At 47.9% G+C, this 22,019-nt stretch overlaps 11 protein-coding genes across 11 annotated transcripts; 5 read left to right on the top strand and 6 right to left on the bottom strand.

Moving 5' to 3' along the window:
- Positions 1-112: 112 nt before the first annotated feature.
- On the bottom strand, positions 113-1,050 carry BU24DRAFT_406402 (uncharacterized protein; the record flags this gene model as incomplete). The annotated part of the gene is made up of 2 exons (XM_033525763.1): positions 113-139; positions 214-1,050. 2 exons carry the CDS (start codon positions 1,048-1,050, stop codon positions 113-115), a joined length of 864 nt encoding a protein of 287 aa, XP_033388119.1.
- Positions 1,051-1,850: 800 nt separating this feature from the next.
- BU24DRAFT_386894 (clathrin light chain) lies at positions 1,851-3,214 on the bottom strand. The gene is made up of 3 exons (XM_033524945.1): positions 3,082-3,214; positions 2,770-3,026; positions 1,851-2,697 (listed from the first exon to the last, which is right to left on the bottom strand). The coding sequence occupies exons 1-3, from the start codon at positions 3,119-3,121 to the stop codon at positions 2,233-2,235; spliced, it is 762 nt and encodes a 253-aa protein (XP_033388120.1). The 5' UTR covers positions 3,122-3,214; the 3' UTR covers positions 1,851-2,232.
- A 40-nt stretch (positions 3,215-3,254) lies between these two features.
- On the top strand, positions 3,255-5,178 carry BU24DRAFT_127160 (DUF618-domain-containing protein). The gene is made up of 3 exons (XM_033520963.1): positions 3,255-3,629; positions 3,769-3,860; positions 3,916-5,178. Exons 1-3 carry the CDS (start codon positions 3,532-3,534, stop codon positions 5,025-5,027), a joined length of 1,302 nt encoding a protein of 433 aa, XP_033388121.1. The 5' UTR covers positions 3,255-3,531; the 3' UTR covers positions 5,028-5,178.
- Positions 5,087-6,905, bottom strand: BU24DRAFT_419405 (Hsp90 co-chaperone Cdc37). Its single transcript, XM_033527208.1, has 2 exons — positions 6,862-6,905; positions 5,087-6,805 (listed from the first exon to the last, which is right to left on the bottom strand). The coding sequence occupies exons 1-2, from the start codon at positions 6,883-6,885 to the stop codon at positions 5,330-5,332; spliced, it is 1,500 nt and encodes a 499-aa protein (XP_033388122.1). The 5' UTR covers positions 6,886-6,905; the 3' UTR covers positions 5,087-5,329.
- A 759-nt stretch (positions 6,906-7,664) lies between these two features.
- Positions 7,665-8,495, top strand: BU24DRAFT_127196 (uncharacterized protein). The gene has a single exon (XM_033520964.1). The coding sequence runs from the start codon at positions 7,865-7,867 to the stop codon at positions 8,297-8,299; it is 435 nt and encodes a 144-aa protein (XP_033388123.1). The 5' UTR covers positions 7,665-7,864; the 3' UTR covers positions 8,300-8,495.
- A 510-nt stretch (positions 8,496-9,005) lies between these two features.
- BU24DRAFT_386901 (lytic polysaccharide monooxygenase) lies at positions 9,006-10,007 on the top strand. The gene is made up of 2 exons (XM_033524946.1): positions 9,006-9,547; positions 9,605-10,007. Exons 1-2 carry the CDS (start codon positions 9,162-9,164, stop codon positions 9,957-9,959), a joined length of 741 nt encoding a protein of 246 aa, XP_033388124.1. The 5' UTR covers positions 9,006-9,161; the 3' UTR covers positions 9,960-10,007.
- Positions 10,008-10,661: 654 nt separating this feature from the next.
- On the bottom strand, positions 10,662-11,547 carry BU24DRAFT_459418 (uncharacterized protein; the record flags this gene model as incomplete). Its single annotated transcript, XM_033531724.1, has 2 exons — positions 10,662-10,997; positions 11,065-11,547. The coding sequence occupies 2 exons, from the start codon at positions 11,545-11,547 to the stop codon at positions 10,662-10,664; spliced, it is 819 nt and encodes a 272-aa protein (XP_033388125.1).
- A 1,139-nt stretch (positions 11,548-12,686) lies between these two features.
- BU24DRAFT_459419 (uncharacterized protein) lies at positions 12,687-13,217 on the bottom strand (the record flags this gene model as incomplete). The annotated part of the gene is made up of 1 exon (XM_033531725.1): positions 12,687-13,217. The coding sequence occupies one exon, from the start codon at positions 13,215-13,217 to the stop codon at positions 12,687-12,689; it is 531 nt and encodes a 176-aa protein (XP_033388126.1).
- A 609-nt stretch (positions 13,218-13,826) lies between these two features.
- On the top strand, positions 13,827-14,435 carry BU24DRAFT_406409 (uncharacterized protein; the record flags this gene model as incomplete). Its single annotated transcript, XM_033525764.1, has 1 exon — positions 13,827-14,435. The coding sequence occupies one exon, from the start codon at positions 13,827-13,829 to the stop codon at positions 14,433-14,435; it is 609 nt and encodes a 202-aa protein (XP_033388127.1).
- Positions 14,436-14,998: 563 nt separating this feature from the next.
- BU24DRAFT_489675 (acid protease) lies at positions 14,999-16,326 on the top strand (the record flags this gene model as incomplete). Its single annotated transcript, XM_033533656.1, has 4 exons — positions 14,999-15,223; positions 15,280-15,420; positions 15,473-15,596; positions 15,662-16,326. Exons 1-4 carry the CDS (start codon positions 15,029-15,031, stop codon positions 16,324-16,326), a joined length of 1,125 nt encoding a protein of 374 aa, XP_033388128.1. The 5' UTR covers positions 14,999-15,028.
- Positions 16,327-18,247: 1,921 nt separating this feature from the next.
- On the bottom strand, positions 18,248-19,852 carry BU24DRAFT_489676 (uncharacterized protein). The gene is made up of 3 exons (XM_033533657.1): positions 19,190-19,852; positions 19,116-19,138; positions 18,248-19,062 (listed from the first exon to the last, which is right to left on the bottom strand). The coding sequence occupies exons 1-3, from the start codon at positions 19,486-19,488 to the stop codon at positions 18,464-18,466; spliced, it is 921 nt and encodes a 306-aa protein (XP_033388129.1). The 5' UTR covers positions 19,489-19,852; the 3' UTR covers positions 18,248-18,463.
- Between the last annotated feature and the right edge of the window lie 2,167 nt (positions 19,853-22,019).

The following is a 22,019-nucleotide window of genomic DNA, read 5'->3' on the forward strand; positions in this document are numbered from 1 at the left end:
TTCGCCTAATGATGCGTTTCTTCAAGATACAATTCTTATCTTTTCCAGCTGTTTGGATAAATCCCACACACTCCGCGACCTCTTCGCTGCTGGACTGTGCCCAGTGTGGTCATTATGTGGAGGGCGTTTCGTACCACGACTGAAATTGCGGCACATTAGAGCTTCTGATACATTGATTTTAGCGTCTTTTACGGATTCCGATACTAAACCAACCTTTCTGTCCGCTCTGCGCACGCGGTTCTTCTCAGCATTTGCTCGTTGATGTCGACGACGACCCTGCAGAAAATCATATTCTGTATATCGATCAACCGTGTTTAGGCAATCGTGTGGGCGCTCTTGTTCTATACGATTTATGATCGGAAATTCGATGGAATCGTCGAGACCGATTGATTTGCAGAGTTCATGGCAAAGATGCGTAAGGCGACGTCGGGTGTTCATCTCGTACAAGTCATCCTTGTCTAGCTCTTTCATGATTTCATGTAGGAATGCCAATCGAATCTCCATGTCTGCGATCATGCGGTGGATGTGTGACACGAGGTGGCTCACAACTTCTCTCGGATAATCTTGCTGAAGGATTCCCTGGAGCTGGTTCAGCGAGTCCCAAACCTGTTGAAGAGAGTCGTCAAACATGTCTCCGAATGTGAATTCGATGCTTGCAGACTCCAAGTATCTACGTAAGGTTTTCGATGGGATTCTCGCAAATATTTTGCTCTCGGGATTGGTGAATGCACGTTGTAGAGGTCCCTGGACGTCCGCAATGCAGACTAGGAGAGATCTAACTTTGGCGTCCAGCTCTGCGATAGTTCGGCAATCGCGCTCCCAGTGGGCATCGTCCTCGCAGGCGTCACATGGTCCCAAATCCACGTTGGCGTGAGCGACCATATCGTTGCTGTAACAATCCTCAGGGAGTGGGTAACAGGAAGCGGGTGGGCCGTCAAGTCCTTGTATTAGGCGGATGTTCAAGGCAGTATCACAAAGCTTTGTGAATTTCGCAGTGGTGAGAAGTGAGCGATGACCGCAAAGATGAATTACAAGTATGAATTTGCACATCTTGACGGGATTGTGGGTGCCCTTTTCCAAGCTTGTTTCCAAACAGATGACGTCGTCGTAAAGGAGTAACGTTGAAAAGCTGTACGGCTGTATCAACTCGATAAGTGCTGTGGTGCCTTGTAAAGAGGATAAACCAGCTAACAAGATTCACCTATCTTGATATCGCAGAACATTTATAGACAAGAAGATGATCTAATGTGGTATCCCTAGCAATGTGCAAGGTGTGGTCTGTGACAATGTTACAGAAGTGTACAATGTCTCATTGTCGCAGGCGCGAGCTGAGAAGTTTGATTGGCGATGTAGCTTTGTTATGATTTCACAGTGTGCTTGTCTTCATGAGACAGCGTTACCAACCTATTGGACATATCAACGCAGAGTCGCAGTTTGGCACTTGCTGGGTTTTGGGACCATCGTCTCAACCTCATAGCCATGAGAGAAGCGAGAGGAAAGTGAACAATGGATCAATATGGAAAACAGGTCTCATATAGCACCACTGCGAGTGTCAGAGTAGTGTACTGATGTCCACTCTTTTTCTCTACGTCAAGATACACGGGAAACAACCTGATTGCCGAACTACATGTTTGCTTGATTGGCTGTAACTATATCGCGTGCACACTTGCTAACACCTGCAAAGGACGAACAGCTTAGGAAGCGAGTGTGCAACATGTTCCACATTCAAAGACATGCGACACTCAGACTTTAAGCAAGACCACATTGCGAATCAATCAAAGGCCTTATGCAAATTAGCTTCCACCTTTGTGAATAAAAATATTCGAGTATTTTAAATAAGTATTGAAGTGATTACAGTGCATCATTTGACCGGCATTCGGACTGACTTTTGGGTTCTGAATCTAAATCATACGTCTCATGGAACAGTAAAAGCGGCTTGAACAAAGTGATTGGCGAGTGAACGATGTATTGGCGGTAAGTATAATGAATGTGTGGTGGGCACATGTGGGTAATCAGGAAGAAATTCCAAGGAAGAAACGGTACAAGCACAAACATGAAAGTAGAAATGGTTTTGAGTTGCCCAAAATATTAACACAATGTCAGATATGCACGATCGAAGCCCAGGTGATGCCGTGCGCCATACTGTTTGAATTACAATGCAAATCATGCCCTGGCCGCTTCATATATCGTCCATTGTACCATCTAATCCGCTGCATTCATCCGCCCCGACCTCTAGTAGCCAGAGGCACCCGGAGCCTTCTCGTCCTTCCTCAGGCTGAGGAGAAGCTCTCTGAATCGTTGTTTCTCGCTGCCTGATGCTCCACCCTTGACACCCTTGCCGCTCAAATCGACAAGCTTAGCAATGCGCTCCCAGCTTGTGCCACCTGCAGTTGTGTCGTCGCGATTCTCCAGGAATTCCTCGGCCTCCTTCCGTGTCTTGGCTATTTCCTTCTCCTTCTTGTTGTTGTAATTATCATAGAAGTCGTCGATATTCTCCTGAGCCTCCTTTACTGTCTGTGCTTTGCGCTCGGCGGAGACCTTGTCACGGTGCTGGATCTGTAGGTCGCGGCGTTCGCGCCATTCTCGGATGACATCTGGTTCTGGGGAATCTGACCGCTGTGGAGAGTATGCGGATTGGGGTTGACCGGGAAGGAAGGGAAGTGTCGAACCGGTGATGGTTCCGCCAGGTGCCATGTGCTGTTCTTTGATTAACATCTGCAACACCAGACATGAAGCAAATGGCGATGCTGTTCAAAGCAGCCTACATACCTCGTTGGTTGTGTCGATCTCAGGAAAAGAGCTCTCGAATCCAGTTATCTCCTGGCCGCCAACGTTGGCCTGGAAGCTTGTATCTCCGCCCAGGAGGTCGTCGTCGCCATCTTCCACTGTTGCCAGCTTGTCGTTTGCCGAAGCGAATTGGTCTGCATCGTCTCCGAGAATTGCGCGCTCGCGAGACAAGAAGTCATCGCCATCGGTGGCGCCTCCTACAAGATCGAAATTGGCCTCGCCGCGGGCTTCTGTTTGGCCTAGAGGTGCTTGTTAGCCATCCATGTTGCTAGCTGTTATCTGGCCGCAGCTTACCCGCATCGATCTCGTCTAATGAGGGAAAACGGTCGGCCATAATGTGTGAGTTGTTGGTCGAGCGCTGGAGTAGGAGAACAGGATGTTGTTGCAACGAGAAGAGAATACAGATATGTGCAAACGGAAATGAGTTGAAGGTGAATGTAGCTGCACCCGTTGCTTCCCAGGAGTACGTTTGCCAAGCCCGCGCTAACGCGGATCAACATAGCCCCGACTTGAAGTTCACAAGCTCCCGCTCGACCTCCGTTCTCCACAGCCAGTCAAGTCATCTTTTCTTCACTTCATCAAAGAACTGGGGAAAACTTGTGAGATTCAATAGTACCTACAAACCAACCCTTGGTTGGTCGCGCAGTACAGTTCATAGAGTTGTTGGTCCCAAGTGAAGGACAGCGCGCAGCGATACAAATTCGAAGCTCTTGAGATAGCTTTCAACTGTGACGTATATGCAACATGGCTTTCACAGATGAAGCTATCAAAGCGAAGCTGGCTTCGCTCAATGAAACCCAAGAATCCATCTCTGGTGTTTCGCAATGGATTATGTTTCACAGGTAATGCTCCCCGCATAATATCGTGAATGCGCCACAAGTGTGCTGTTTAGCTAGATGTTGCGACATCACAAAGGAGGACATGTGCTCATGAGGGACCCTAATGAAACGCGAATGTTGCGGCTGACTTTGTTTGGTGTAGGCGACATGCCGAACGTACAGCACAAATCTGGATGCAGAGAGTCAAAGAATCAACTCCAAACAAGAAACTTAGTTTGATCTATCTTGCCAACGGTTAGCTGCACCACCACCTTGACTCTTGCATTGAGCCTAGCTGACACAGGTCAAGAGATCGTGCAACAGTCGAAGATACGAAAGAAGGACGAATTCCTCCGAGCATACGACGCCATCATTGTCGAGGCCGCGGCCGCTGCGTATAAAGGCTCTTCGAGCGAAGTACAGGGGAAGATCAGGCGAGTGGTTGAAGTCTGGAGGGGACGACAGGTCTTCAAACAACAGATACAGGAACAGATTGAGGCAGCATTGGATGAAGTGGATCGCTCCCGTCCCAGTAGAAAGCCTGCGTTGGGTGGTTCGCTGTACAGTAGCTCCTCTGTGCCACCGGAGCTTACCACGGTTGCTAAAGAAGCAACAAATCTACAAAAAGCAGACGGTGTCGCTAAACCAGCTGTTAAAATTGCGAGCCAGGAATACGAAAAGCTAACGAACCCCAACAACCCAATTCCTTCAGCAGCAGTCCACGCTGCCCGTCTCGCTGATCTCGTAAAGAAGCTCGCAACTGCCGAAGGAGCTGTCGCCGAGAGCATAAAGGCACGCCGGGAGCTTATCACCGGACTGGAAAAGCTGCTGCATACGAACCAAGAGAAACTATCTGCCGAGGAGAAGCAAGTGACTGAGCTCAAATCCCAAAAGGATGCTATCCAACTGCGGACCCGGGAGGTGGAGGAGGCTATCATCAAAGGTCTTCCGCCTGCAGAACAGAACGCCATTTCCACCGCACCGTTGCCAGTTGGATCTTCAAGGCCTTCCGCCCCTGGACGTCCCGACATCGAAGAGCTCACACCTCCTCCCATGGAAACATTCACGCCGGTTGGCTCGCCCCAGCGAGAGGCTCAATTGAACCCTGTTCCCGATGATGCGTTCCCAGAAGCCATTTCACACCCAGTGGAGCCCAATGCCGTAGTCCCACCATACGGATCATCCACATCGGGCCAGATGCAGACTGCAATCGGTGCTCTACCTGGGGCTGATCTACTGAGCAGCCTCACGGCGCATACCAGACCAGTTGAGGATGGCACCAATGGAGGAAGCCCCGTCTACGGAGGGAGTACATTCAAGAAAAGGAAGACTAGCCAGAGCGCCATGGACGATGAGTATGCGGCGTTTGCCGGAGATGGAGATCTGGATGGAATTGACGCCAACGTGGGCAACTTGATATGAGTATGCGTTATTGTGCTTGTCAAGCAATGGGTTGGTTTCTGTTTTGTTACTGTAGGATTACTCGACGATTGCACATGGCAATGTCATCGCCGCTTACTGGTGTAAGGACGAAAAGTTTTAGGAGTTATCAGTTTCATTGAGGCAACGGTAGGGAAGGGACGCCTTGAGCGTAATATGTTACATTGAGCAGCCATTACTGCGGAATTGATTTTCATTTCCAAGGCGAAAATTTGGACCTCCTTTATGCAATCTCACTGAGCTTAAAAAGACTATTGGAATGCTTATTGAACCTCCGCTGTGATTTAGTCCACTTCTTCAACACTGTTGGGCAATTTCCCCGTCCTTTCGATCTCCTCCATTGCTTTCTGTCCCTCTGCTGTCGTGGCATCGATGACACCCTCCTCGAGACTCAACATGCCACCATCACCAAGTTTAGCAACGATCTCTTCCGCCTCGTCCACGCTCATTTTGGCTAGCACCTTGTTGACTTCATCCAACTTGCCGCTCTCGAGTGCCCTTTGCAATCCGGGAGGGAATGTGTCGAAGATCTGTCGGCTCGCCTCTTCCGCCGCACGCTCATCTGGGTCCTCCGAGGAGGGCGTTGCGGCAGGTACACGAATGTTGATAGTAGTGTTTGGATCCACGGCGTGGAGCTGGATCTGCTCGACGCCCTCCGCTGATTCTGGGTTCTCCGCACGTTCCTTCAAGATCTCAGCGGCGCGCACTCTTATCCTCCTGTACGTGTTATCGACGTCGTCGTTGAACATCCTGTTTGCCTGGTGATCCTTCGTCGTGATGCGCTTGAAAAATAGCGCCACGCCATCCTTTCCACCGAGCTGTCTGCAGTATTGGAGGAGAAGTGCAGCATGCACGCAGTTTTGGGCATGTTTTGGCTTGTGGTCGAGTTCTGAGTTGAAGGCTTCGACGAGGAGGCCGTCGGATTCGCGCTCGGCTAGGATTTCTGGGTGCTTGTGGAGGAATTCGAGGGCCTTGTAGTAGTCGCCGCGCTTTATCCTTGCGAATTCCTGAGCGAGGGGAGAAGCTTCTACGGAGTCTTCGTCAACGGCGGTACCTTCTTCGACGTCCGCGTCTGCGCCAGACGATTGTCCGGTATCCGATCGAGATGCTTCTGGGCGTTTTGGTGGGTTGAGTAGCTCAACGGTGGAAGATGAAGCCGCTGGTTTCGAAGGTTCGTCTGCCTTCTTGACATTGGAATAACTGAAACCCTCACGGAGATCGTCGCTGGTGATGTGTCGCTTCTCCTCCTGTTCAAGCTCTGCTAGCTTAGCAAGTAGTTCCTTTTGCAAACCCTCTACCCGGCCCTTCTCGTTGTCCAGTCCAGATATGAATTTCTCCAATTTGTTCTCCCCCTCCTTAGCCTTGTCCACAACCTCCTTCTTCACCAGATCCACCATAGTCGCCATCATCTGCGGATACGTCGGTTTGTCCTTAATGTGTGTGTGCACACCCTCTGGTGGCTCCGGCGGGCGGTCCTCGGACATTTCCATGGAACTCTCCATCATCGATTGGAAGACCAGCGCCTCGGGGTTTTCGGCGGCATTGGGCTTGTCGCGGTGGGATTTCAGGGCTGTGAGAAGGCGGTCGATGCGGAGTGTCAATCCATCGTTGATGATGCGTTCGTACTTGAGCGTCTTAATTTGATGCCGTCTGCGCTCGCGATCCTGGTGGATTTGTGCCTGTTTGGCGCGAATGAAGGACTTTTTGTCAACATTGGGGTGGACCTCGACGTCCGAGTCGTCGGAGAGCTCGAGGTTGTCCTGTGCATTGTGTCAATAACTACTCAAGTGTACTAGTTTCTTTAGTCGTCTCATACCCACTTGCTGTAATTTATGACCATCTTTGCTGGTTGTGTGAAGAAGATGTCTTGTAATTATCAGACGGCTGTTTTGTCGATGACGATTGTGGGGGTATGTATAGGCGGGATGAGCTCGAGTCCCCCCTTGTGCTTGGCGTGATCAAGCTCCAGCAGTTACTAGGTTGGAAGTTTCCAGCACGATCTCGAACGCAACTGTTCAGCATCATGCAACTCACGCTACATCAGTGATTATCATCAATCAATATCAGTTAACATACGCGCCGTCGAGCCTCCTATCACCATTGAAATGAGTTGTGCACCGTACAAGAATGCAATTTTCCTGCGACTCGATCCAGTATTAGCTATTCAAGGCAATGATTCTACTTAGTTACAGATCTTTTTGCTTTGTACTCGATGATCACGGTTGAATACGGCTTGACCGGGCACAATCTTTCTGATATTTTCATTCCTACTGGAGAGCATCTCATTTCTGACCAACTGGTTTTCCGACTTCAGCGTTGTCCGCATCCCCCAGTGCCACAGCAGGCACTGTTTGAAGGAAACATATTTGCTGTGAATACAAGCGTACTGTCTCAGGCTATATCGAAGATAAGGCTGTAACTTTCACGTTCTGGATAGGACAATCTATTTTAGCGTGAGTAAAACTACAGAAATTTTGACTCAAACTGCTGTCCTGGAGCAAGAACTATAATCCGGCATCAGTTTCGTTACGCATCATTGATGACCCCGTAGTTGGGACTGGGTACTGGTATTTGGATTGGGATTTTGGGGCTAATACTGGGACGGCAATTCGAGAATTGCATGTCTACCTGGAGTGCCCAGATAGGCCTGACAACCCCGCCCGAATGTGGGGAAGCACGTGTCGGTAATTATGCCATAGGGTCTATCTATTTACATCACATCAACCTCCGAGGTGTTCTTGGGCCTTGATTGTACATGTTTCTTACAAACGACTACCTCTTCACTTAGACATCTCGCTCTACGGAGTACTAGCCCCAAGATGAACGGTTCCTGTCAGTGCGGAGCTGTGACTTTTACAACACCTACGCCCACACCAACAAGACTCTATCATTGCCATTGCATTGATTGCCGCAAACAATCCGCAAGTGCCTTCGGGACATCTGCAATATTCCCATTCTTCAAATTGGACGAGTCAAACCCGGCTGTTACCTACTTCTCCCGCACATGCGACAGTGGCCGTAAACAGAACTGTTACTTTTGCAGCCGCTGCGGTAGCCGCATCCTACACGCACATGTCCTTGAATATGGAGATCCAAAAGTCGTCGCAGTCAAGGGTGGCGTTCTTGAAGGCTTAGATTGGAGTGGTGCCACACACATCTTCTGCAGGACAGCTGTCGTGCCAATTCCGGACGGAGTGCAGAGGTGGGAAGCCGAACCCGATTTTGGAGCAATGAAAGACGACAAGAAGAAATGACCGGGATGTACAAAGGCAAAGAGGAAGCGACCCCGCAAAGGGCCATAGCTATGGAAAGCTGAAGTCCTATTTCTGGGATGCTTTCCTCTCGATCTCATTTCACGTTGTATGCGGCACCACCTTCACGCTTGCATTCGACAACACTTCCGGGAGCCCCTTCCGCTTGGCATCATATCAAATAGAGTATCTGGAAAAATCACGGCGAGAATTCCGGCGTACAGTCATCGAGAACTCACTGAGTGAGCGGTTGACAGAGGTCACGTGGGATCTACCATCTGAGACGACTACGGAATCTTGGGCTCCACCAATCCCCTTCATTTCAAGAATCGAACTTCAAAAAGTGTTTAAGACAATCGATCAATGACAGTAAAAGCTGAATGTAACCTAAAGTATGCTTTCTTCACCTCCTGTGACTACATATAGCACAATAGGTAGATGGCTTTGCCCAGCAATACTACCTCACTTTTCCTCAAAGAAGCCATTCACATATCATCGGTCCGTACGCCGTATTAGCGCTCACAGAAAGTCCCAAGACCTCACCATCCAGCCCTAGCGTGTTTCGTTTAATCAATTCTACTCCGTTCATGATCGCCTACAAGCAATATTTCCACCGCTGGTTTCAAACCAAGTAGTACATGTGCTACTGAAAAGGAGCCTTTCATTTGTTTTGGTCATGCAATTCAATTTATGGTCTATATAAGGATGCATCTTCATCATCCGTTTCCCGGTCTGTAGGTCATTCGGTACCAAACTTCCATTCATTTATTTGAGCTTGTTGCACTCGTTTTGTATTCATTCACTTCTCGTAACTTCTTCACTCTACGCAGGATCGTCATTCTTTTATCCAAAAAGCTCAATCAAAATGAAGTACATTCTCCAGACCCTTGGCCTCGTAGCCGTTGCTGCTGCCCATGGCTATGTCGACAACGCGACTATTGGTGGCAAGGAGTTCACCTTCTACCAGCCATATCAAGATCCTTACATGAACCCGGCTCCCCAACGTATCTCTCGACTTATCCCTGGAAACGGTCCAGTCGAGGATGTCACATTGGCGGACGTTCAGTGCAATGGTGCTAAGGCATACGGCACTGATGGATCAAAGCCCGCTCCTCTTCATGCTGAGGCTGCTGCCGGGTCTAAGGTTGACCTTCGATGGACTCTGTGGCCTGATAGCCACGTGGGTCCTGTCATCACCTACATGGCTCGCTGCCCTGATGCCGGCTGTAACGACTACATGCCGGGCTCTGCGTAAGTATACCCGTCGTCCATCCCCAACATAGATTGCTGGCTAATATTTGAGCACAGAGCGGTCTGGTTCAAGATCAAAGAGGAGGGCCGCCAAGGCACCTCTAACGTCTGGGGAGCTACGCCTCTGATGAAGGCTGGTGCTGTTGCCAGCTACACCATTCCATCTTGCCTTGCTCCAGGCTACTACCTCGTCCGTCACGAAATCATCGCTCTCCATTCTGCCTATCAGTACCCCGGTGCCCAGTTCTATCCTGGATGCCATCAGCTCAAGGTCACTGGATCGGGAACGACCAAGCCTTCCAGCCTTGTCGGTTTCCCAGGAGCTTACAAGGCGACTGATGCCGGTATCACTTACGATGCCTACAAGGCTCAGGCATACACCATCCCCGGACCCAAGGTCTTCACTTGCTAGGTGTAACACGTCGAAGGCAGACAAGGGGTTGTTCACTGTATATACTTTATCTTTTGCTCCTGGTACATACTTAGCCAAATCACATACCGATGCTTGCATCGACTCTATATTGAAAGATGGTCCTGAAGTGCATTCCCTACTGACTGGATATGATACTCGAAAAGCAGGGTAGATAGACGACGTTCGTTCTAATGCCTTTGTAATCTTTCCATGCCTCTACTCTTTTATTGACCTACATATTGAATAATGCATACTAACGAATCTTCAAAGCTCACTATATGGTGTGGACCTACTGTCAATGATTCTCAACTCTCGTGTTTTTTCAACTTCTTCTCCTTGCCACGAAGACACGCCTTCCATCTCCCACCTTGCCCTTAGATTATATATAGTCAATTCCTACAATTCTTTATGTGCAGCAATCAAGGTCACAAAGAAGTATGACTTCTTCGGAATTTTCGCCCAATGCCACGCATCTCTCGTAGCATTATCACAAATAAGTGCCAATAAGTCAGTCCTCTAGCACCATTTGAACAGAGTCTCACACATCATCGCCCAAGGTAACCAAGGTCCATGACTATACATTCAGAACTACACGGTGACCCAGTCATCATGGGAACGCCAACTCACTATGCTTCAGCATGATAAAAGTACAGAAAAATGATTGAAATGGTTTGTATTTTTGCGTCGTTAATTATATGTACATTATATGTAATCGTCCACACGGAAGTCGTCCTTTGCTGGCTTTACCACACCCAGCTCCGGCACTCCTCGGGCATTATCGATGGCAAATTGTCGCACTGCATCATAATTGCGACACGTATGCATTCTACCCATATCACCCGTGATCCTGCCCTTGTCACCTAGCCAGATCATGGGAACGATACCAACATCAGCCGTGCACATGAGACGAGATCGAATCAAGTCTACGCAATGGTCTATGTGGAGTTGTGCGTAGTCTTCTGGAACACCGCAAGCAGTGTATTCACAGTTCTTCTCCGTAAACCCACGATTGTAGTATAAGTTTGCCCGTATGAGGTTCTGTTCCCTATCAGCCCACGATGTTCCTTTATACTTTGCTATGTATCAAAGTATGCAAACTACTTACCAAACAATGAACTTGGTGAAGTACTTCTATTCCGACCGGATAACCGACTAGGCCGGCCTCTGGATTGTTCCAGTACGCATGCCTCTTGGGATCGATGTCGGCCTGCGCAGCGTCTTCTTTCGATATCATGAGGAGTCCGCCTCCACCCTGAGTCAAATTATGCCAAGCCTGCTCGACTTCGTGCGACGAGTGTTTCCATAGTATGTCGTCGTTCTGATCGTAGAACGTCGAGTTCAAGAATTTCGGCCCTGGTTTCTTTGGAATCTTTGATAGGATCCTCGGAACTCCTTTCGGGGGAGTGGCAACAGAAACATAGGGTATGGATGCGGTTTTGAAAGTGACAATGAAGGTTAGGAAGTTAGTGATGAGGAGTGAGGAAACAAGTGCGACGATCCAATGCCATCGCGGTCGCTGGGGCTTCTGCTCTTTCCAGGATGTCTCCTCGGCGGTCAAAAGGCCGGTGTTTGACAATTCGTCTTTCATATTGTGTTTCAATGCATGTGTGAATATGGCATAGGAATTGTGGAGGAAAGGAAAGAAGAAAACAACACTCCGCTCTGCCTGCAAAGACGCCAGGGTTCCTACTGAAAACAAGCAGGTGAAGACAATAATGGTGACTTGTGGAGCCTCGAAAATGGTGTCCTTTGTGGAGAACCAACGATAACAACTACGATTCCATAGCTGGGGTATCTTCACACAGCCAGCTGCCTGACCTGGTAAGGTACAGTAGCCCCATTTACATGTGCATACCAACGGTCGGTCGAAATATCAAGCTTCTCGGGAATTCTAAGGGTACAAATAGCCGCAGGTACGAGCCGGCTGCTAGCGTGGACGGTTAACGTTGGTATTTCGTATTCAGCCCACTGTGTGGAGGTGGCAGCAATGACCTTTTGTGGCCATATACGATGTCGATTGCATGATTAGATTCAGATTGGCGGCATCGGTAGGAATTGGCATAGAATCAAGAGTTCCCTCCCGTGTCTTGCTACCTACCCAGACTTGCTTGAGTCCATTAACCATTTACAATACGAGGCAAGGGTCTGTGTCCGCCTTGGCTGATATCTAATATGTAACTATTTCTTAGAGAAATGACATCGCTTCGCACCTTGTATCGATAAGTCAGACGTTTGAAGCCTGTGTACACGTACAAAACGGCAGAGCGTTAGTTGTTGAATGGGGCCCCACGACGGTATTGGACCGTTGTAACCGTGGAGACTTGAACAATTGCACATTTCACCTTCTACAAACGTCAAACTAACTCGTATCTCCATTCAAATATAATTTACATGAATCGTAAGCATTACAGGTAATTACGTGTATCTATCGTCTGTACACACGAATACGAGGCACTTGTCGCAACATCCAGCTTCTCGTCTTGTTACGTGATGAACAAGAGGATACAACATTCTTAACTTGTGATTTCGTAATCTTGCTAGTTATTCCCAGTATTCCGCGATTACCAAACCGTCTTCCTACACCGATAGAAGCCAAGTCCCACAGTGTTGACATCGTGGTCGCCTTCACAACCTACGGCGAGCTGATCTGCACAATGGCCAGTGTGGTGTGCACTGATTGTCTTGTTGTCTAGAAATTCCATACGTTTGTCCATTGCAAACTGCAGCTTACGCCACTGGAAAAGACAATGCTCCCCATGATATCTGATCATTGATGTCAATGGATTGCTTTGGACTTTTTAGTGTCACCGGAACTTGCCTTCCCGTATAGATGGTGTTATGTTCGCCCTTCCACAGCGACTCACTAGAAATTGGAAGGGTCATATTCTCGTCCTTGAACCACTTTCGGTCTTCAAAGACTGGGTATTGAGTGGTGAGCTCCTGGAACACACATTGTGGTGGCATCCAGCCATAGAAGAGTGGCTCCATGACGCAGCCCTTTTCCATGGCGACTTTGCTTGAGCGACCACAATGATTCCATTCTTCGTCTTCGATTTCTGCAGCAGTCTTTTGTCGAGGCTCGATGATGTGCCTAGCAGCGACAATAACTAGCACGATAGCGACACTGGTCAACACACCCGTGACGAAAGGCCATGCCTTTGATCGTAAGGTTTGCTGTCTAGGCGGCGCTACGTAGCCGTCGTTGTCACTGCCCTCGACCGAATTGTATGCAACATCTTTGAAGCGTCCTTCTGCCATAGTGATAGCCGTAACAAGAGAAAGAATTAATGAGAGTATCGTTGAATCCAAATTAGAAGTACGGGGAGTTTGAGGGAATGGAAGCGTGAGTAGAGAAACAATTGACGTGATACTTCCGATACTTCCTAGCATGAAATGGGAAGGCAGTTAACAAGCATTTAACGCAGTATGATTCATCGACCTTGGACCACTTCATAACAAATAGGTTCTACAACACGAAGTTACAGCAACTCGTATTTCTACCTCGCGTACGTATCTACATGCCGATCTCAGCCAAGTATCAGATGTTATGTTTGCAATTGCCTGGAAGAGAAGGTGCAATACGTCAAAACCAACTTGCAACAATCCCCACAGAATCCCCATACGAATCAGTCGCTAATGAAGTTAGGACATGCATCACCGTAGGCCTGTCAGCTTCGCCAGCGAGAGGAACCTTGTGCCTCGTGTCTATGGAAATTGGAAGTATCATCTCCAACATACTGGTCCACGGACGTCGTTCACCAGAGCATTGGAAGTATAAAGATCGTTCCATACTCGCCTTCTCACACGATTGTCTCACCACCCACAAACCAAACCCACATCCTCCTTCAATACATCCTCTCATCAACCATGAAGGCCGCTTCCGTCATTCTGGCCCTTGCTGCCATGGCCATGGCCGCCCCAGTGGCAAACGACAAACGAGAGGGAGCTTTCCAACACGGCTGGACTGTCCCACCAGGTGCTGAAGGCGCAGCCCCTGCAAAGCGAGAGGGAGCCTTCCAACACGGATGGACTGTTCCCCCAGGCGCTGAAGGCGCAGCTCCCGAGAAACGAGAGGGAGCATTCCAACACGGCTGGACTGTCCCACCAGGTGCCGAAGGCGCCGCTCCCGAGAAGCGTGAGGGAGCATTTCAACACGGCTGGACTGTCCCACCAGGTGCCGAAGGCGCCGCTCCCGAGAAGCGTGAGGGAGCATTTCAACACGGCTGGACTGTCCCACCAGGTGCCGAAGGCGCCGCTCCTGAGAAGCAGAAGCGTGAGGGAGCCTTTCAGCATGGATGGACCGTCCCCCCAGGTGCCGAGGGTGCCGCCCCCGAGAAGCGCGAGGGAGCTTTCCAACATGGCTGGACTGTCCCTCCGGGCGCTGAGGGTGCAGCTCCTGAGAAGCGTGAGGGAGCATTCCAGCACGGATGGACTGTTCCCCCAGGTGCTGAGGGCGCCGCTCCTGAGAAGAACTAAAATGTCTATTGGAAATACCCAAACAGGAGGGCTCACAAAATAAATAATGAAATCTGGTTATTTCGACATATCTGGATATGAGAGACAATGTTACAAATGAATTGCATTTTACTATTGCACCTGAAGTGATGATTGAAAATTGTACGACAGTGTTCCCATTGAAGTTAACTATAGGAAGTCCGGAAGCTTTCTTGCTCCAGTCTGATATCGTTTCTGTAGTAGGTGTCTCAGAGCCTTGCATTTATTTAGGTAACTAATTCTTTGAGAGTGATAGAACATTGTTTGAGGGATTTCATAGTCTTCCTTTTTAGGCAGGTAGTTATTTCTGGGTTTTAGCGTTAATGGTTTGCATAGGCTATGGTCACTCAGGGAAACGCTTTAGAGTTGGCTTTCCGAGATGCGAGAAGACATCCTGGGCTTATTGTATCTTACGATGCATTAGCTTCGAACTTGGGGCATTCGACGGAAATCGTAACTTATTGGGTGTATATTTGTTCAGTGCCGGTCTTTTGCTAATCCATCTGCACCGTGCACATATTGTCTATCCTCCTCAGCGTCAACACCAACTGCATGTTCAAAACATTGGAAACCAAATGGTGTCTGTTCCGTGCCATTTCGGTGCAGTTGCGTTCATTCTAGGGACCGTTGCAGCATGTTTTTGGACTCTGACGATCTTCCAACAGTTCATCGCCGAGCCCTCAGTTGTTGTGTCGTTGACTTCGTCTGCGAACATAGCTAGTCTTGACGTCTTCCTCCCACCTAATAGACATGATGATACATACCAATTGGTAAGCAGATTTAATGTAATACTAAGGCAAAAAAATTACTCAAATCGTTGTGTCAGGTCAATGTAACGATCAATAACCAAATTATACCACTCGTCATTGACACATCGTCTGGAGACTGCATTGTTGCTTCAGCAGAATGTAACTCAACGGATATCGAAAGTGGATGCTATTCACTAGAGTCAGGCTTCGAGGCTAGGGTTCGTCCAGGAAGTTCTTCACTGCTGATCCTAATGAGCTTACGATTCTTAGAATGTTGCCGTTATTGACCATAACAAGAAATTCGACACTTTCATAGGCAGAGGACGCGTTATTGGAAATGTTATGACAAATCCAATGACAATCTTTGACACGGAAGTGAAGAACTTCTCTGCAGGTATGTATTTATACCACAATATATGATGAAAACATTTTTCAAGTTCATTCATCTGACTGGCATAGCTCTGATTGAAGAAGCGTGGGTGAATGAATTTGAGAATGGCTCTTTCGCTGGTTACCTTGCATTGGGCATGCAAACGACCTCATCTATAATGAGGAAGTTTCATTTGCTACCCTTTCTTGATACTTTAATCGCGCAGGGTCATCTCGAGAAGCCAATGTTCTCGCTCAGTGCCGCACGTTATGGGGACCCAAGTCAGCCTTTCGGCCGACTCACTCTGGGGGGCATTCCAGAAGAACATACAAACTCCAAGATCACCTATGGAGATGTTCTTCCTTTTGCAAGATTTACAGACGAATCCACCAGCCCTGAAAGGCTAGACCATACAGGATTCTTTGCGTGGTCTACAGAATTGCAAGGCATACGCATCAACGGTGTTGAAATACCCGTAACGCCAGGTCGAGTCCGGAGAGATCAAAAGCACGTTTCCATCATTGATTCTGGGGCGTCTACTCTCCGTCTCTCCCCAGCCACTTTTCAGGCTATCATTCCTTATCTTCATGGTCGGACTTCCGTTGATAGCGATTGGAAGGGAAACTTCGTTATCTTTGAATGTTCAAAGCCACAACTTTTGGAACTGAAGTTCTTGGACTCCTGGTTCCCAATCGATCCATTAGATCTACTGGAGGCAAATACTCAAGTCAATATAAATGGTACCGAGATGTGAGTAATCCATAGTCCCGGTGTGACTTTGTTAACGGTCATTGAAGGTGCCACGGCAACATACGGGAATGGAATCAAACGAGATTTGGGGACAGCCTGGTTGGTTTGCCCTTTCTGCGTTCTACCTTTGCTGTCTTTGATTACGTGTCCAACGATTTACTTTCTGTTCCTCCTAGGCTTGGTCTTTTTACCACCGTCAATGTAGAGCAAGCTTTGATGAGATACGGGAATGTCCACCGCAATAGACTAGGCACATAATAGACTGCGTGAATAGTAGAGAATTTGGAGCGAGACAAACTCATAACGTTGATGATACCCTTCCAATTCTGTCGTGTACTTGCAATGGCATGTTGCTATTATTAACACTTTGGTTTCTTGACTCAGTAGGACGAAGCCACGAGATTCTTCGCTTGTTCGGGCGTACTCGTGGTGGATTGCAATCATAATCTGGAATACGTCAAAGTCAGGTGTATGATATCTATGTGACTATACCTCGATGACTCTGGTCAGTCATGGCAACCACAGGGCACTTAGTGTATTATGAATTGTAACATGAATGACGGCTCACAAGGCCAATGAATCTTCCTTTAGTATCCATGGGTGACATTGCTCGCGTGTGGAGCTCTGAGAACGATCCGTGACCAGTTCCACAGTGATATTGTTTGACTTTGACTAATTTAATGATTCAAACCGAACATGGTTCATCAATGACTGAGACAAATTGTGACTGCAATAACAATGACTGAACTGAATCGCGTGCCTATTTAAAATGAGAACTTGCGAAGTAAAGTGGAACTGATCAATCGTGACCTCAAATATTATCTTCTTTTAAGAATCCCTTCAAGCATAAGAAAACGATTAGCAACAGATATAATACTTTCCCAGAGATCTCATTTGATATTGTCCAACCCGCATAACTCGAATTTGTATCGTCGACAAAAGATATGGCCTTCGTGTACCCGAACACCCCGCTACGCGGAACGGCTGAACCGGGACGCTGGTACGCTGTGTGTATGTGGGTCAAATGTAGGTCAGTTCTAGGGACAGCCTCGACATGCAACTTCTGCGGAACAAAAACTATACCAAGGCAATGGCTGGGGGAAGAGGAAGGTTGGGAAAATACATACCCAGGCGACCCTGACTGGCCAGGCAAGCCAGGTGCACCAACATTTAGTGCAGATAACCTAATTTGGCAGTCGTGGAAACTACACCCAGTGTTTCCGTTGGGGCAACTCGTCCATTGGGCGAATATGAGAGCATTTCTAGGGCTTTCTACTGACCCGAATCCTGAAATTCGACTAAAAACTTCCTACCACCGAGTCTCGATCCTAGTCTACTTCCTATTCTCAGTCCTGGACAAGAAACCAAAGAACGAATACGTTCACAGGGCCAGGAGGGTTCATCCGCTTATCAGGCTCGACCACGTATTCCCGATTCTTGCGGATCCTCGACAACCAACAACATGAAGGATGACAGGATGGGAACGTATTCTCGGCAGTATGTTTCGACCTGACCACTGGAGGTTTAGGAATGTCCAACGAGTGGAGCCAGATCTAATATCTTATGTTGTGTATCAATCAACCTCAGTATCTTTTTACCGGTCTATCAGCGGAGGATCAGGAATGCCCAACGAGTGGAATCAGATTTAATATTTTAAACTTTGTATTAGTTAGCTCACCAATATAACTTTTTACTGGACTTACTGCTCGTTTGTGGTTGTTGTGTTGATATTGAACATATATCGACAAGAATGCATTGGGAGTGGCTGAAAACTAAACTGCACTGTTTTTAAAGTATTTACGGACTGTTGGGGAAGTACTCGTATGAAAGTACAGCTACGTCGTATATATGTTAGCAACACGTTGACGGAATGTAGAGAGCTAATGGATGGTAAGGTAAATACTGAAGATGGCACCATCAGTTTCGCGTTGGCTTATCTGATAATTTTAATTTTATTATTCTTCCGGATAGATCTACTGTCTCTGGAGTGGCGCCATGATTGAAACTCATGAGGGAATTCTTAACCAAAAATTGTTAAAGAAAATAGCGACTACACAGCGCAAAATGTGAAGATATCATGACTATCGCGCCGAAGCTTCATCAGGCCGAAATATCCAACCGCAATTCATATTACCTCCTCTTTAGTTTCCTGTCCCCTGCTGTCTTGCTGGAGGATTGCTTCCCTCCATTTCTATTGGCTTATATCCGGAGCCATCCATTTCCACAGGCGGAAAGCTTTGAACCGGGGAATGGACTTCGTGTGCTGCGTTGCTAGAATATTTCTCTTGTGGGGGGCCAATGTGTGCATAAGCGTTGCTGTTATACGGGTTGCCGTCCAACTCAATGCCTGCATCATTCTTCTTTCTCTTGAAGAGAAAGAATGCGCCAGCTCCGATGAGCGCGAGACCACCAATCACTCCGACTACTATGCCAGCGATCGCACCTCCAGAAATACCGGAAGAGGAGGAAGATGACTCGGGTTGAATTGTCGACGAGGTTGCAGTATTGGCCTGGGTTGTGGCGGCCACCTGGGTGGATGTGGAGATCGTCGGTTCTGTAGCTGCGCTTGGGGTGGCAACAGGCGTGGAAGTACTGCTCGACTGGAAAACTTCTGCTTTGAAAGCCAATGTACTAGCCGATGGACTTGCAGACAGAAGAGAGGAATATGTTTCGTTGACTCTTGTGGGGCCAATGCCAGCCATCGGATTCGGAGGTGTTGCCCAGCAGATGTTGATTTGATCTATGCACTCTTTATCAGCCAAAGAATCGGAATTACCTATTAATGGAACTCACTGCGTCGTTGTGTGCACTCTTCCCTGGGAAACGGATTAGTACAGGATCCTAAACCTTGATAGTGAAGAACACACCTTCCGCTCAAACAGCAGTAGCCATTGTCTGATCCACAACCTAATTGAGTCGAACTTGGTCCCCCATCGGAACCTTTGCAGCTTTCTGAGCCTGTCCAGCAGACCGCATCATCTTCTGGCGCGCAGCAATAATATTTGTCGAGTAAGCCTTCGTGCGCGCATATTGATGGTGCTATGCACTTGAAAGACAGCCTTGGGCATTTCCAATCAGACTCCTCTGTCGCGAAGAAGAGTTCACTGTACGCGGCGAAAGCGTTTCCCGCAAACAGAAGCGCCGACAATCGAAGTGGATTTACCATTTTGGTCGCTGACAGTGGTATGGAAGACGCAAAAGCAGGCGAGGAGACCGCGTCGACGGCTGCTCTTTTATTAGAGTCTGGGGACAAGACTGATTGCAAGCACGTTCCTAGGACGAGGGGCTGACCCAAGCACCAAACCCCGAGTTTGGTATCGGGTCGTACCAGCAGTATCACCCTCAAGGACGATTGATAGGCCAAGTACCTTGCACGACGCTGTTGTGCAAGGTTTGCGTTGCGTTAAGAAGCGGAAGAACTGGGCCAAATGGGGGCCGGCGCGGGCTTAGCGAAGGACGGGTTATTAACCTGACATGCTTGATTTTGCATTTCCATAAGGGCAACGGCCGTAATTGGCGCTGGCTCGGTGCATGTCTGCTAATGGGGGATTGGGTTCGAAACCCCATGTCCTTAGACCTGGGGGCTTCTGGGTTGTTCCGAATGAAAACGAGCATCCTGAAATTCCTGACACCAGTTCTTCAGGGGTAATCAACATTGGCATAAGTTGTGATCATGAACCGAAAAATGATGCGTTATTACCAATGAGCAAAGTAGACCAAAGATAGACTAGTACTCGGAAGATTAGATGGATTAATTATGGAGAAGCCCATCAAGTTGGAGGGAAGGATACTAGGAAATCGTCCGTCACTGGCAATGTAAAGATGGGAACCCCTACGAGATGGACGTACTAACATTGTCGCGCCGGGTTATTGGTAATTCTTTGAGGATCGACGCGCCCGCAATGGCTCTCACCTCATGGTGAAAGGGAACCCCAACGGCGTCAATTTTCGCCAATGGAAACTCGTCCTCATGATGGTATCATTTTGCGGCATAATAGTCCTTCCAATGTCTGCCCAGCCAACTTTTGAATATGGTGCCTGAGACGGCCCGCGTTTGGTGTGGCCGAATGGGGGGCCTAAATCATGCTTTCATTGCAACAATTGCCATCCAACATGAGGCCAAGGAATCTCGTCTTTTCCAAAATGTCCTTGGTACCAGACCTCAGCACTTTTGGCTGATCCCAATTATTCCCGAAGTAGGCGAGACATCATATAAGTTCCTAGGTAAATAAACATTATATGCACGGCGTACATGCTGACTTCTGGTGCCAATTGAAGTCTTATGTGTGCCATAAAAGCTACTTGATGTTTGAGTGCTCAACAGATATCATTAATCAAGCCCTAGAAATGAGTAAATAGTAAATAAGCGAATGAAATCACTCACGATTCGCTTTTCGCTCACGATTCAATTTCAGACTCTGAAGATGGGCTTTGGCTACAGCTTGTCATTTCAGCTGCCATGGTCCAATATAAAAGTCGTTAGCCACAGCTTAGCAATAGTCGGGGGTTGGGATGAACAATAGGAAGCTGTGCTTGCTGGAGCGAGGTCGCCGATGAGGGAGTGGAACCACTGGATAGGTCTCAATGGGAGTGAGACATCCAGACGAATAGGGACGGGTTAAGGACTTCTAACCCGAATATCATTCCCTGTCCCTACTGGTACTTATAGCAGTGTGTTTGGAATTGCACGGTGTACAGTACCTGATAGATCGACCACTCTACCAGATCTTCGAAATAATCCAGCTGTTTCTCCTTTGTCTTGGAAAAGAGCTGTTCAAACAAAGTATCTGCCATCCTTCAAGTAATTGTCTAATAACTGCATTGCTACTAGTAAGTGGAACCATACTCATCCTGCAAACCTAAACTTTTATATTCAGAAGTCGGGCTTGCTAATAGAATTGTAGCTTTGTTCCGCCTGGTTCATTGCAAAAGTACGATTCAAAGCTCGCTGCAGCCAATTGCCAGGGAACCACATCATCAGACGCAATTCGTCTCTGCACGCTCCGTTGGCGTGATTCCTCATTATGTCGACAAACTTCAGACGCAAGACGAAAGAAGAAACCGAAACAAATGTTCCATTCGGTGCCATTATCGGGATGGTAGTCGGGCTAGTCGTGCTGTTCGGAGTCAGTGGCACACTGCTGGTTTGGTTAGCAAAGAAAAGACGCAAAGCACAAACTATGCATCAACAGTCGCAATCATCGGTTCATTCGGCTGCAAGGAATTTGACCAATGCAGTAATTGTGACGGATGGCCAGGGAGGAGTCTAATGACTGTTGTCAACTCAACATGGTACTTATCGAAAGAGAAGGTCAGTGATTAATCAACTGGCCATAGCGTAGCTAGATGTATTGCTTGTCTGGCTGAGTTGGATATACTCATTGGTGTGAATGCATTTACAGAGGAAGTGCTCGTTGGGAAGGGCTTTTATGTACATGGACATAGGAATCAATCGTGAGCTAGCACGCGTCAGAGTTGCAATTAACATCAAATTCTTGCTTTGATTGGGTAGTCAAAGCCCCAAGATAAATTGTCAAAGGTATATCGGAATAAGAGATAAATTGGAGCGACCACCCTGTGCGTATCTAGTATCTATTCATCTGATTAAGTCCGGTTTGCTGGTGATTGTATTAATCGAAATGAGGTAGCGAGGTAGGTCTGAGACGGAGTTTCGGCGATCTGATTGGAAGTTTGCAC

The sequence above is a fragment of the Aaosphaeria arxii genome, assembly GCF_010015735.1.
Source record: "Aaosphaeria arxii CBS 175.79 unplaced genomic scaffold BU24scaffold_2, whole genome shotgun sequence".
In the NCBI taxonomy this organism is placed as follows: Eukaryota; Fungi; Ascomycota; class Dothideomycetes; order Pleosporales; genus Aaosphaeria; species Aaosphaeria arxii.